Source organism: Branchiostoma belcheri, unplaced genomic scaffold, assembly GCF_001625305.1.
Source record: "Branchiostoma belcheri isolate BF01 breed outbred unplaced genomic scaffold, Haploidv18h27 scaffold152, whole genome shotgun sequence".
NCBI lineage: Eukaryota > Metazoa > Chordata > Leptocardii > Amphioxiformes > Branchiostomatidae > Branchiostoma > Branchiostoma belcheri.
In genome coordinates, this window is record NW_017802958.1 from 513,454 (window position 1) to 527,238 (window position 13,785).

At 42.1% G+C, this 13,785-nt stretch overlaps 3 protein-coding genes across 3 annotated transcripts in view; all 3 read left to right on the plus strand.

Annotated features, from left to right (window-relative positions):
* Positions 1-1,692: 1,692 nt before the first annotated feature.
* LOC109465530 lies at positions 1,693-2,250 on the plus strand. The gene is made up of 2 exons (XM_019762886.1): positions 1,693-1,867; positions 2,009-2,250. The coding sequence occupies exons 1-2, from the start codon at positions 1,792-1,794 to the stop codon at positions 2,248-2,250; spliced, it is 318 nt and encodes a 105-aa protein (XP_019618445.1). The 5' UTR covers positions 1,693-1,791.
* Positions 2,251-4,620: 2,370 nt separating this feature from the next.
* LOC109465540 lies at positions 4,621-5,667 on the plus strand. Its single transcript, XM_019762893.1, has 3 exons — positions 4,621-4,752; positions 5,076-5,249; positions 5,367-5,667. The coding sequence occupies exons 1-3, from the start codon at positions 4,644-4,646 to the stop codon at positions 5,543-5,545; spliced, it is 462 nt and encodes a 153-aa protein (XP_019618452.1). The 5' UTR covers positions 4,621-4,643; the 3' UTR covers positions 5,546-5,667.
* A 5,206-nt stretch (positions 5,668-10,873) lies between these two features.
* LOC109465531 (E3 ubiquitin-protein ligase TRIM71-like) overlaps positions 10,874-13,785 on the plus strand; it is a 4,221-nt gene continuing 1,309 nt past the window's right edge. Inside the window, exons 1-3 of the mRNA XM_019762887.1 lie at positions 10,874-11,048; positions 11,653-11,673; positions 13,623-13,741. Of these exons, the coding sequence (XP_019618446.1) occupies positions 10,874-11,048; positions 11,653-11,673; positions 13,623-13,741 (315 nt within the window). The remainder of the gene's footprint in view (positions 11,049-11,652; positions 11,674-13,622; positions 13,742-13,785) is intronic.

Here is a 13,785-nt window from a genome sequence, read left to right on the forward strand (position 1 = left end):
AACCCCTGGCGTGCCAAAACCTACGTACATACAGGCATATTCCCATCGGGCGCCATGTTGAGCTGGGCGGGGGAAAAGTTGAGTCATCCACCACCGATTTTGTTTTTACTAACTCCCCAGACATACGTTTTCCCAACCCGTCTCTACAGTATTAGATAGTTCTAAACATCTGACACATCTGATACTGTACTGAAGAAAGGGTTTGGTACAAGCATCCATGTGGATTCAAGGTGAAGGTATGAAACTGAAAGCACTTACGTATACATTTAACTATTAAGCTACCTTTGTTATTACCACAGTGCAGTGACTATGACAGTTGTATTCAACAAATAATAAATGTACAGCCATGGAGCTTTAATAAAAAAAGCTCCTTGGTACAGCTTACCTATTTATGTTGGTTGAAGATCAGACCAGTAGGACCCGGTAGCTCTAAAATTGAAGGTAAGAAGGCGTGAATCCACTAAAAGAATGAATACCAGCGATCGTGACCACTTCTACGGGATCATGGCTGTCACATACCTGTTGACGTCAAAAAAGGTCAACCAGGGGTGAGACGAACTCGGTTTGGGCGGGTTAGTTCAAATGAAATCCATGGTCCTAGTTGGCTTTAACAAGCTCGGCAAAATATGACGTTTGGCAGCTTGAACCTAATTAGGCAGTTTTATCTCAGAACTTATAACAAGAGTTCCACGATCTAATACCTTCGCCAAATCATGTAATAACAGTTCAAACCGACTAATTATACATTTTTCTCCATGATTATAAGAGGTTCATTTACATGAAGTCTGCTGTAGAGCAGTCGGACAAAGAGTGGAATTCTCGACAGAAACGGAGACAGACACCGAGTATTGCCGTGCCGAGCGTAGCCTGTTTATCCCCATAGTACAGTGTCTCTTGTCCCTTTTACTACAGACTGGTTCAGTTGTCAATTGATAGATGGGCCTAGTCATGAAACTTGGTAAGTGGGTAGGTCTTGATGAGAGCTAGAAATGATTAGACTTTGGGCCCCCTGGTGGCTTTCCTAGGTACTACAGGAGAAATTCCCGTTTTGATATCTCATGATTTAGGGATGCTAAGGGTTAGGTAAAGGTGAACATCAATAAACAATTCACTTAACTGCGACGGGGACCGACATCGTCTACCAGATACCTTTGACCCAGTGTTGACGTCATACTTCAAAGAAGCCTCACTGGGTCAGTCTGAGTGACTGGTCGAAAGGGCTAGGTGAAATAATTTTTTGTGTTGGACCAAAACTTTTAACTTTAAACAGGTAACTACCAACACAGATGAACTTTCATGATAGTATCAATAAACATAAAATAGTCAAATCATACCCTCATTTGCATAATTTATGAGGACGTGCTAGAATAACATTCTCTGTTAAGATAAGGCCGTTCAACGCTGTAGAATATGACCAACTGATATAATCCATGATGGAAATGAAATGAGGATCTTAATCCCATAATCAATGAGAAAAATGTATAATTTCGTCGGTTGGAATGGTGAAGGCATGACATCGTAGAACTCTTGTTAAACATTTCAATATCTATCACTGCGTCTATCAAACAGCAATTACGTCATAGACAAGTTTATTATGTCCCGTGACGTCATTTTAAGTACATATCATTTTAACGTCACAGTGAGGCCACGTCCTTTGATACTTTTTCTGTGACGTCACAAATGTACTTCAGTTCTGGAAGTCCCTGAAAGAGAATTGGACGTGTTTTTTTTTCGCCCGTCTTGATTTCTGCGTGATTCCAGAGTTCCTGCAGCTGTGTGCGTATTGACGCCATGTTCAGCTTCATTATAGTGTCTACTATCTTTCTGTTCGGCCTCGCCGCCAGGATTTTGGGCTCCATCGGCAATGGTGAGAGCAAGTTTACTTCAGTTTACTTCAGAGCAGTTTCTGTCCGCCGCGTTCGAACAACAGAACCGGATTCGGCAACGTTCTAAGATTCGATCTACAAGTATGACCGTTTCTGACAAGGTTCTTTTTTCTCCACCACAGCGTTGAACGCCGCCATCGGAGTCGAGAGATGTGAAGTTAAGATTCCTCCATTCGTGGACCCGCCCAATGTGCCTCTTCAGGAGGCTGTCAAGAAGAAAGCCCGGCGTAGTGACTTGAACGGGCCTACCGACAATGCGGACACGCCGAAGAACAAACTTGCAGAGCCCGACAAACCCAGCGCCTCTGTGCGGGCTCCCGGTACGGCCAACAACGGCAACCGAAGGGAACATTCGGCGGCATGAAGTCCGGGTTTTTGCTACAGACCCCGGCAAAGAAGAAGCCTCAGCCCAAGACAGAGACCGCAGCGAAGGCAGACGCCCCCAAGGCCACTCTCCCTGAGCAACAGCCGAAGAACACCGGTACAGCGGGTCAGAGTGATCGCCCCACCACCGAGGCCAGGCAGGTGAAAGGCAACATCTCACCCCGACAGAAGAAGGTCGATGATCCCCCACGCCCCAAAACCGAGACCGGTCAGAAGCAGGCTTCACGTCCCAGCGCCGACTCGGAGACCGGACAGTCCGCCCGCCCGCAGACACCCCCGATCCACCCAGTGCTGGCACAACTTACCCCCATCCTGTTGCCAGTTCCAGGCACGAACCAGGCGACATTAATATGGGAAGGGAGCCGCAAGGCCAGAAATTGGCTGGCGATGATTGTGGTAGCCAGAAGGGCGGCGGGACTGTAAGTGAACCAGAAGGTCCACCGCAATATCCCGGGAAAACATGAACAAGGTTGAACTTTGCAACATCGCCACCAACCTGTTTTTGTCGAAGCGTATAAGTTCCGATTACACTAAGGATAAACAGGGTAACCCGGGTAGCTTTGTATAAAAGCTATGATGTTTTTCGTACTAAAAAAAATGTGCCTTTTATATACATAAACAGGACAGTACTAGTTTCAACTTAGATCAGTCCTTCTCTACAAAGTCAAACAAACAGTAATATGTAAATTTTTTTCAGATGTTTACATTAACAGAACAAAGTGAAAGCCTAGCTGTTGCATCATACATGCATGTTCCAGTCACAAAGTATAATTGTATATCTAATATTACTTTGTTGCCTCATCATAATGGTTTAACAAGTTAATAACAAACAAAAAGCAATTTCTTACACTGTAAACATTACATGTCAGTCAGAAACACTTTTACCAGTGTAGACTTCTTTTCTAATCGTTACAACTTGAGGGCCAATAAAAGCATTAACAAGAGTTCCGAGATCTCATACCTCCATGAAATATGGGCTTGTAAATATGTAAATGTAAATTTCTTCTTTAATTATGCAAATGACCTCTGCATTAACATAATAAATGCATCGTGATGTTAACTTTTGATTAACTTACAGATGTCCCAAGTATGGCATTCCCATCATTCACCATTAAGAAATCATAGAATTTTCGCATTAATTATGCAAATTAGGTCATCATTTTGCATAATTAGTATCTGTTGATGTTCCATCTACCATAGGTTACATACATTACATGTATGAAAGTACTATAATGTAAAACACTGTAATTATAGAATTTCCTCATTAATTATGCAAATTACCTACCTACCCAAAATGATGAAAATACGTTGTTCCAAACTGGACTTATTCGCCCGAAAGTCCCCTGCAGTTCCAGAACAAGCTGCTAGGGGGACCAATCTCACACCATTTATACTATTATTCCTGACAGGAAAAGCTATCTGTCACCAAAAATTAAAGTCCATAGTATGTTCAGGACAAAAGATACAAAAACCGGAAGTTTTGCTGCAGTACCAAGGTCATCCACCAGGAGACCCATATTTGACCTTGACCTTCGTCTTCCGAAGACTTCCAGCATACCAAATATCATCACAATCCATAGAGGCATTATGAAGTTATGCTGACTACAAATGTGCGGAAACACGAGCACACACACATACAGACAGACACACAGACGCGCCCAAAACAATACCTCCATTTTCATGGAGGTAAAAATGGTTAAAACAAAAATATGACTGACATTTGTGAACTTAAAAGACGACGAAAAGAACTAAATCATGTTTTTAGATGAGGCACCGCTCAGACAATCAAAGTGGGCGTCAGAAAGAAAACATAGAAACAGTCTATCAGCGAGGAATATTTTTCATTCGAAGACAAACCACCTTGGTGCGAGTGAGAACGAAGACGGGAATTGTTGTTATGGTTGTACATACATACAGCGAGGCCTGCCCGATCACCCCCTCGGGGTTAGCGGCCACTAAGACCGCCTCAGTTGCGAACAACAATACGGCAACACCGGGGGTGGTGAACTTGACTATAGAAAATCCAGAACAAACAGGTAGGGTATATTTTACATGCTAAAACAACTGAGAGATTATACATAGTAGAATTGAATGACATTTCACTGTTGTCAGTCAATTTTAAAATTCTATAATGTACTAGTATCACACTCTATCATTTCGATAAAACCCTATACAGAAATGTCACGTAATTTGGCCTCAGGCACACCTTAGAAGAACAAAATCCAGTGTGGCGTTTTCTCACCACGAAAAGAGTACCAGTATCTGCATGTTAGAGTTTTGCATGTAACAACAAATCTAATGTCTCTGGCCTCGCATCTATCGTCTGTAGAAAGCTCTTCTGATGCCGCCACTGGTTACATCCCAGGGGTCGGCATGAGAAACCCCGGTCAGTCCCAAGTCTGGACCAGCGCCGTGAAGAAGACCATCTCCAGACTGTCCCCAGTGCTGAACTGCTGTCTGCTCGGGGTGGTTATCTTTCTGGGTAAGTGCTGTGATTCTGCCATAAATTGATTTCTTAGTATGCTAGAATTGAAGTGTCATCATCTTTTTTGGCGACGTTTCAGGTACAGAGTCAAAGACAAACTAAACTCAAGTACTGGATATCAGTTCGCTTCATTTATAGTGACGCTCGAAAGGTCTATCCGTAACGCTATGTCTAATTATCCAGTAATAGAGTTTGAATTGTTCGAATATTGTTAACTTTAATGTCTAACCTTCATCAACGCAGGAACAGAGTCGTTTGTGTAGTTGTAGATTTTCTTTGTAATCTATAATATGATGTGATGTTGAATTGTTTTGATACAGTGGTGACAATGTTGGGCCTGAAGCTGTCATTCAGCCAGTTGGAGGAGAAGACAGCTGCTAAGCTGTCCGGCATAAAGCTGTCAGTCAGTCAACTGACGTCGGAGCACCTGAAGCTGGAGTCAAGCGTCGAGAATCTGCAAGGCAACTCAGACGGCCTGTTTGCTGGTTTAAAACGTAAGGATACGATGTATTTTATCTGTATTGCTGTATTGTTAGTATTCTGGATCAGTAGTCGGCGGTGCTTAAATGTCGGGATCTGTCAATGTCTTACGTCTTTTGTTTCTCAAACAGCTTTCAAGAAGTGGCGCGGTGACTTCAAGTGTGGACCCGGCTTCCTCACGGAAGATGGCTACCCGGCTGAATGCAACCCCGACAGCAGTCACCCATGCTGCTCGCGTCACAACTGGTGTGACAAGACCACGGAACACTGTGACTGTCGGGGCTGTATCGACTACAGGAAACGCCAGTGAGGACCCGGTCACAGTCGTAGGGACGAATTCGCTGTTGGACCTCTGTGTCAAAAAAACATGACGAGTTTCTCTCCGAAGCTCCGATTAATAGATTGGCCTCGTCCAATGGAATGCTTCATGAAGCAACATAAATTGTGTCATGTATGTAGCCGTTAGTTTGCAAAGTCCCTCCTTAACTCCCCTACGTTCAGACATTGGTTACCCCCATCCCGCTCAGATATCCATGGCAGATGCCTGAAGGGGGCCAACCAACTCGACATCCCTTTGACGAAAACAAAGCGGTACAAAACGAGTCCAATCCCCTATTTCACTGATTTGTTAAATAAACAAGCAGACCTAGGTTGAAAACTCCCAGTACCGGACCAATATTGTTTTTAATCACTTACGGATACTTCTGATCTATCTAATTTATAACTGTGTACAGCTAGTATTTGTTTAATTTGTTTGTACCTAGTCTGTCAATGTCCTTTGTTTGTTTAGCTCACCTTATTGTTTAATTGTTTTTAAAACTGTGTACGCAATTCAGCGGTTTAAACGCTGCCATGTACAAGGATTGTTGTCAATAAACTATTATTATTATATAACGGGTAAAAAAAATTAACGTAGCCAGAACATTTCTTGTATTACAGTACGTTGTGATCTGTACTTTTTCCGGAGGAAAACAGCCACTCAGTAATAGTGTCGTAATTTACATTACACGCTGTCTTACTACCCTCGTAGATTGCCAGGCATATGTTCTGAGTAATCTTTAACAAGAAAACACAAAGGGTGCATAGACCCATGCATAGACAATGTAAATTCTACTACTGGACAAAATACAAATTCCGGATGTTTCGCAATCGAGTGACATCTATCACTCTTCTTCATCGGCAATGGAAAGAATTGCCAGAACACTTATGACACGTAGAAGGGATTGGAATAAACGATTGTTTATAACACTTGTCATTTACATGTGTGTTGTGTGAAGTTAGGTAAATGTATGTAGTAACGTTATAATCTGTGGGATCTTTCTCTTACTGTTGTACATATGTATTGTTTCATTGATATATAAGGATATTTTGACATGTCTTCGGTAACTGGCTGTGTTATCAACAATGTGTCATTGAAGTTTTTCATGTATGGGCATGGCTTAATATGAATAAAAACTTCACGTAATTATAAAGCTATCGTTATTCACAAAAAAGGTTTTCAGCCAATCCCATCAAAATCAGATTTGCTAGAGAGTCCCTAACCAAAGCTAGGTACCCACTTTCAGCTGAGTCAACAAGCAAAATAGGTGTAAAGAACCTTTCTCAAGGGAACAACCTTGTCTCCCGGGAATTCTAGCCCAATACATTTAGACTCTAAATCACAGGACGGCAGGGCCTAACAAAAAGTTTGAGACCATCTTCTTCGAATTCGTTGATGAGAAGTACGTGGTTGTAGAAAGGGTATAGTCTACCAGCTTTCAAAACTCAATTACTACTAGGTACATCATACATGGATAGTCTTGCCAGCTTTCAAACATCCACCCACATCCACAGACGAAAAAGTTGGATCAGCCTACTTTAGCTCCTCCCAAGGGAGGGACAGCTCAACAGTCACATTTCTAAAAAAGTTTTCCTACGAAACCACGTTTCTTCAGACATCTTAAATTTCACTGCTAACAGACGAAATAGGTGTTAAGTGCCTTTCAAAGCAAGGGCGCAGCATGGGGTATTCTTGTAATTCTAAGCTAGTGCCTCTACTAACCCTTATATTCTAAGTCAAAAACCCTAATCACAAGACCACCTTGCCTGCTTCGTTGATGAGAAGTATGTGGGTGTAGAAAGAAAAGTTCATCATACATGATCTGTCTACCTGCTCCCAAACCTCAATTACGACGAGGTTCATCATTCACGTATTGTCTACTGGCTTTCAAACCTCCACCCACGTTCACAGACGAAAAAGTTGGATCAGTCCACTTTAACTCCTCCCAAGGAAGGGACAGCTTAACGTCTAAAATTCTAAATTCATATTTCTGAAAAAAATTCTTTACGAAACGACTTTTTTTCACACATCTTGCATTTCACTGCTATAACCGATTTTTTCGTTTTATCTTATGAACAATAAACTGTGGCCATTTTTTGGACTTCAGTGTTCAACACCCTGTTGTTTCCATACAATATCAGACAAGACACCTTTGCGGGTGAATTTATGACGTGCATGGAATATGTTTATTAAATATCTATATTATCTCCCTGCACTGAGTCTCTATTTCGCGATTGTGGTCGGTTCTCTCTGAAGAAAAGTCGCTCGTCGAAGCCTTACGGTAAGTACAGAATTTCTGAATCTTTCTTCTCTGTATCTCCATATCACCTTACAGTAGCACTTGATAGGTTTCGGGTAATGTAATGTAATTTTTTAATTTTTATAATGATTCCAGCTGTTATGAACTAACAGTGTGTTGTAATTTAAACACGACACTACTCAACATGGTAATGTTAAGGCGCGTCTATATTTTCCCCACAAAGAAAGAATCTCAAGTTCACCGAGTAACATGTTGCATATCGGTAAGCATTTATGAGAGGAACCGCTAAAATAACATTCAGTAAAACCAACATGTCAACTACAACCTCAGCTGGAACAACACGTGCATCACGCACTGATAATAAGTCACTGTTTAGACAACTCTATATTATAGAAGGCAATAACCCTTACTGTGTACAAATAGGTAAATATATCAAATAATGTTTAAACCTTAGAACAAGTAGTATTAGTTGACACTTCTATTGTTCTGTACGTAGGATATTTTCGTTGTACCCATGTTTATTTGTCTGTATATCTACATGTCTTAGACCTTGCGAAAGTCGCTGTACTTTTGTTGTGTCAATAAAGTTCTCTATATTTCCACCATAAAGAAATAACTGAACATTTTATGACATCAAGTTTGCCAAGAAACATGTAATATGTCAATATATGAGGAACCGCTAAACAACTTCAAGGAAAAGCAACAATGTAGAAAACCCCAACCCCAGTCAGGACAACACGTAGTTCAAACTCATGATCTCAGCACTGACATGAATTGTCTGGTATCAGAAGACGACTCGTGGGCTGCTTTATCTACATAGGTAGATTGGTAGAATGGTTTTATTACAAGAACAAGAACAAGAAAATGTACACAACAAGCCTCCTGGCAGCTATGATGGCTGAATTGCGAGGCTTATTCTAACATTATGTTGCGACAAACTATGTACATTTATAAAATCTATAAATATAGTTAAATTTATAAAGGGAATATTTAAAATCGACATACAATATAGCTGTGTGGAATGTGAATAAAAACACAGTGTGGAATTACTGCTACTAAAACGTACTAGTAATAAAAGTTCATGATCTACAGTTCATTTAGTCGTTTCACCAGGGCAGGAATCCCGCTCGTCGTTTAGCGTTTAGTCCCGGAGGGCTGCTGGTACCTAGTGGCGTTTCGCAGATTTCTACCATGCTGTTCACCATGGGTATGGGGAAGCCAAGAGCGGAAGCGTCAAGACTTTTCCACACTTGTAGCAAAGTGTTCTCTTCTATCCGCCAGACGTTGCAAGTCGAGTAGCGCTAGGGTTTCGGTGTACGAGTTGTACCTGCGTCCCAGAATGATTCGGCAGGCGCGTTTCTGAACGCGCTCTAGGGCATCGGACTGTTTCTACATAAAGATGTATTGATTCTGTCTGAATTTTTCCCAGTGGTCTTTACAGTGCACATATAGCGATACAGGTTGAGGATAGAAATTGTTTTAATGTACTGTGTTCTGATAATCAAATTATGGCAATAAGCAAAGACTAAACATATGATCATCACCATCGCTGTATTTCAACGTAGAGCATCAAGGCAGACTGTAGCATTGTTATAATGCTTGTAGTTATGCATGTTTTTTATGTTACATCTACATGTTGTACCATTTGAATGCAGGATCTCTTTGTTTTCGTCTTACTTGGAGCCATGGCTAAAAATATGCCATCCAACACCGTACCAAAAGCAATGGTCGTCAGAAACGAGTTCTTCAGCGAAGGTATGGCAAAACCAGACACAGCAACTGTGCCATCCACATTCACGCACGCTACCGAAGGTGCCAGTCACCACATCTCTGGTCGATGTGAGGAAAATAAAGACAATGATGATGAAAATCTGTCTGACACAAGCGATGCTGCTACTGAGAACATTCAGACAATCGATATCGGCCCTGGTGAGTTCGATACATACGCCATTGCATACATATGCAAAGAACAGACTCTTCGCATGAAGAAAGCCGCGGAAGAGACCAAAAACAAACCTTTTCAGGCAACTAAAACGGCGCCCGACAACACTGATAATGATAATGATACTGAAACTTCAGTTTTTAATGCAAATGACAGCAACATGCATACACAAGCCAGGGATCCGAACCCGATGTACACACAAAACATGAACCCTAAACCGATGGACGCCAAAAACGACGTTAACCCCAATCCGATGTACCTGCAAAGCACCACGGAGCCAATCGCCAGCCCTGGACCCGCCAGGAATCCAAACCCGATGTACACACATAACGCTACGAACATGTACACTTCTCCGACGCACTCCAGAAACCGACGTTAACCCCCGATCCGACTGTACCTGCAAGGCAGCCCTGGGCCCACTTCAAGTCAACAGAGTGATGACAATTCCTGCAACCAGACATCAGCTGACGCACACCAGCAAGCCTTCTCCAGGCCAGCGACTAACAACGATGACAACCATTTCCTTCAACCATATGCTGTAGCACGTTACCAGCAAGATGATGAGGCAGCCTCGTTGAAAATACCAGGAGACAATAAGAACCATCCCTGCATCCAACCATATGCAGTTACCCACCATGAACATGATAACATTGCCATAGAATCAGGTAACTGTGGTGTCGTCCAGCCCTATGCCGTTCAATACGAAGAAGATAAAACATTCGGTGAGTCAGCAAACAATGATAACAATCCCTGCATCCAACCATATGCTGTTACCCACCAAGAAGACCAGGAGCCCTCACTCAACTGTGATGGCGGCCAGCCTTACGCTGCTAGATACCAAGAAGATGACAATAGTGGCAGTGCTGCGTCTAAAAACAGACATACAGCCAGTATCGCATCTGAAGATGAGGTCATTCAACCATACGCTGCCGCATACATGTGCCAGGGTGACGTGGGGTGGAACACAACTTCAGGAGACCCTCAAACAAGCCTGTCCTCCCAGAATCAGAATCAACCAACGGCAGCTTCAAACAGCATCAATGATGTCTCAACCAGCCCGTCGAGCAATAATGCCCTGCATGCACTCGATCCAAATCCGATGTACGCTGCCGCAGACATGGTCCGGGGTGACGTGGGGTGGAACACAACTTCAGGAGGCATTCAAGCAAGTTTGTCCTCCCAGCATCTACCAGCGGCGGCTTCTAACAGCATCAATGACGCCAATGATGTCCTGCATGCACTCAATCCTAATCCGATGCACGTGCCAAACGTCCAGCATCCTGCAGCGCACGGTACGAACTTTATCAACTTCATAAACCTCTTGCTGGAGAGAAATCTTGGAATTTTTATTGTCATTGGTAATGTCTCTTTCCTGTTTTACACGCCTACTGAGTCCATTTCCCTTGTTGACACAACGCCCTAAAATCATTTACATGTATTTTCAACAGATCTGCTGTTATCTGCAATATTTCAGGTGATTAGTCAGTAATTATCCTGATGAAGGCGACAGTTGAAAATTTGATCTCTATGTACTAATTGTTGTTGGAATAAAGTTCCAGCATTTCTCTATGATTACTACCAACATGATATTTCAGGCTGTACGCGTCGCCGAGTGATCTTTGCAGTTTACGCGGCTGTCGTTCTTGGGTTTTTCATCGTCGCAGGAGTCTTTCTCTGCTTATCCTTAAGCGCCAGGCCGCCACAGGTACGCTTCTGTCTTATTATAGCATTGTCAATTTCCTGAGATAACCACCCCTTTACTTTACCCGTATACTTTATGCGGGTAATTGGCATCACTGGCATTATACATTTTGCACATGTACCTTGTAACCTGTGAAGTCTAGACCGATATAGTACAGTTCAGTAGATCACTCCTACCCTCCCCTGAGTGTATAGAGAACGAGCTCAGGAATGTAGGTAATCCCCCAGCAAGGTTTTCCCAGGTTTTTTTTTAGGAATATGGACTGTGTAGGACTGTCGTCATAGATGTGTGTCAGCAAAATTCCTAGAATTCTTGCAAACTGCACACAATACTGTACCATTAGGCTCCCCCCCCTTAGGCGTCGCCAAAAAACAACAAACAGATGCTTTATACACACAAGCCTTAACCTTTTCGTATTGTTACTTTGTCGGTGAGGTACCAATTCCAGGATACTTTTAAAATAGACAATTATTTTTCATGGAGGTATTGTTTTTGGCGTGTCTGTCTGTATGTCTGTCTGTCTGTGTGTGTGTCTGTGTGTGTTTCCGCAACTTTGTAGTCAGCATAACTTCAGAACGCCTTTATAGATTGTGATGATATTTGGTATGCTGGTAAGTCTTGGAAAGACAAAGGTCAAGGTCAAGTATGGGCCTCCTGGTGGATGACCTTGGTACTGCAGCAGAACTTCCGGTTTTTGTATCTTCTGTCCTGAACAAGCTATGGTCTTGACTTTTTGGTGAAAGATAGCTTGTCCTGTCAGGAATAAGTGGCGTAAGTTTGGTCCCCCTAGCAGCTTGTTCTGGAACTGCAGGTTAGTTTCTGGTAAAAACTTTCAAAGCCAATAAGTCCAGATTGGAACAACGTATTTTCATCATTTTGGTGTGTAGGTACCTGAGAGACAGTTGTACATGATTAAATGCAAATTATGCAAATGAGGACTTAATTTGCAAAATTACCAGAAAATTCTATAATTACAGTGTTTCATATAATGGTACTGCTATACATGTTATCTATTTAATCTGTGGCAGGCGAAACATCAACAGATACCAATTATGCAAATGATGACCTAATTTGCATAATTAATGTGAAAATTCTGTGAATCCTTATAGGTGAATGATGGGAATTTTATACCTCGTAACATGTGTAAGTTACTTAAAGGTTTGCATCGCTATGCATATATTATGTTAATGTAGAGGTTATTTGCATAATTCGAGGACAAAGCAAGCCCATATTTCATGGAGGTATGAGATCTCGGAACTCTTGTTCTTTATTGTACTTATTCCAATAAAATCTGGAGAATAATACGTTGACATCGGCCTGCAGCTATCAAATCCAGACATGGTTCAGATAATTTATCATGATCTCCATAAACCGATTGCGATAGCCTGCATTGACAATATTATCCTCTATTAACAGCAGACAGCGAATACGACTACTACTGCTGCTACTGCTACTCCTGCTACTACTGCTGCTGCTACTACTACTGCTGCTGCTACTACTACTGCTGCTGCTGCTACTATTACTACTACTAAAGCTGCTGCTAATGCTAATACTGGATCTATCCCCAAGCTCCCGGCAATCTCCAGCACCCCACATCACAAAGGTGAGTCTAACACAAATATTAAAAGAGACAATGTCTTAAACTTGGTCCCTCTGTGTCATTAGACAATGTCTTAAACTTGGTCCCTCTGTGTCATTAGACAATGTCTTAAACTTGGTCCCTCTGTGTCATTAGACAATGTCTTAAACTTGGTCCCTCTGTGTCATTAGACAATGTTTTAAAGACTTTGCTTCTCTCATTAGACAATGCCTTAGACTTGGTCCCTCTGTGTCATGAGGCAATAGCCTGGGTACCATCCCCAGTAGTATATTCGCAAACTCTATAACTGGTTATAGAGTTTGCGAATATACTACTGGGGATGGTACCCAGGCTAATGAGGCAATGCTAGGATATTGGATTGGACAATGAACAAGATTATTTCTATTGGTGAGTGAAAGAAGCTATACGCATCATGGCCCATGTGTGTGTGTGTGTGTGTGTGTGTATGTGTGTGTGTGTGTTGTGTGAGCGTCCTTGGCGTGTGTAAATATAAATGTTTTAAATTTCAGTTTGAAAAATACTTTTTTTAATCACTTATGGCAAAAGGTTGTGACGTAAAGCAAGAGAAGATCACGTTTGGCGGGTACGGAAAAAGAAAGGGAAAATTCCTAAGTATCACCGGAGTTGCCGTGTCTGCTGACAATGAGATATTTGTGACTGATGGTAAGAACCAACGAGTCCAGGTCTTCAGCATAGATGGGACCTTACTCCGCTTGTTTCCAACCAT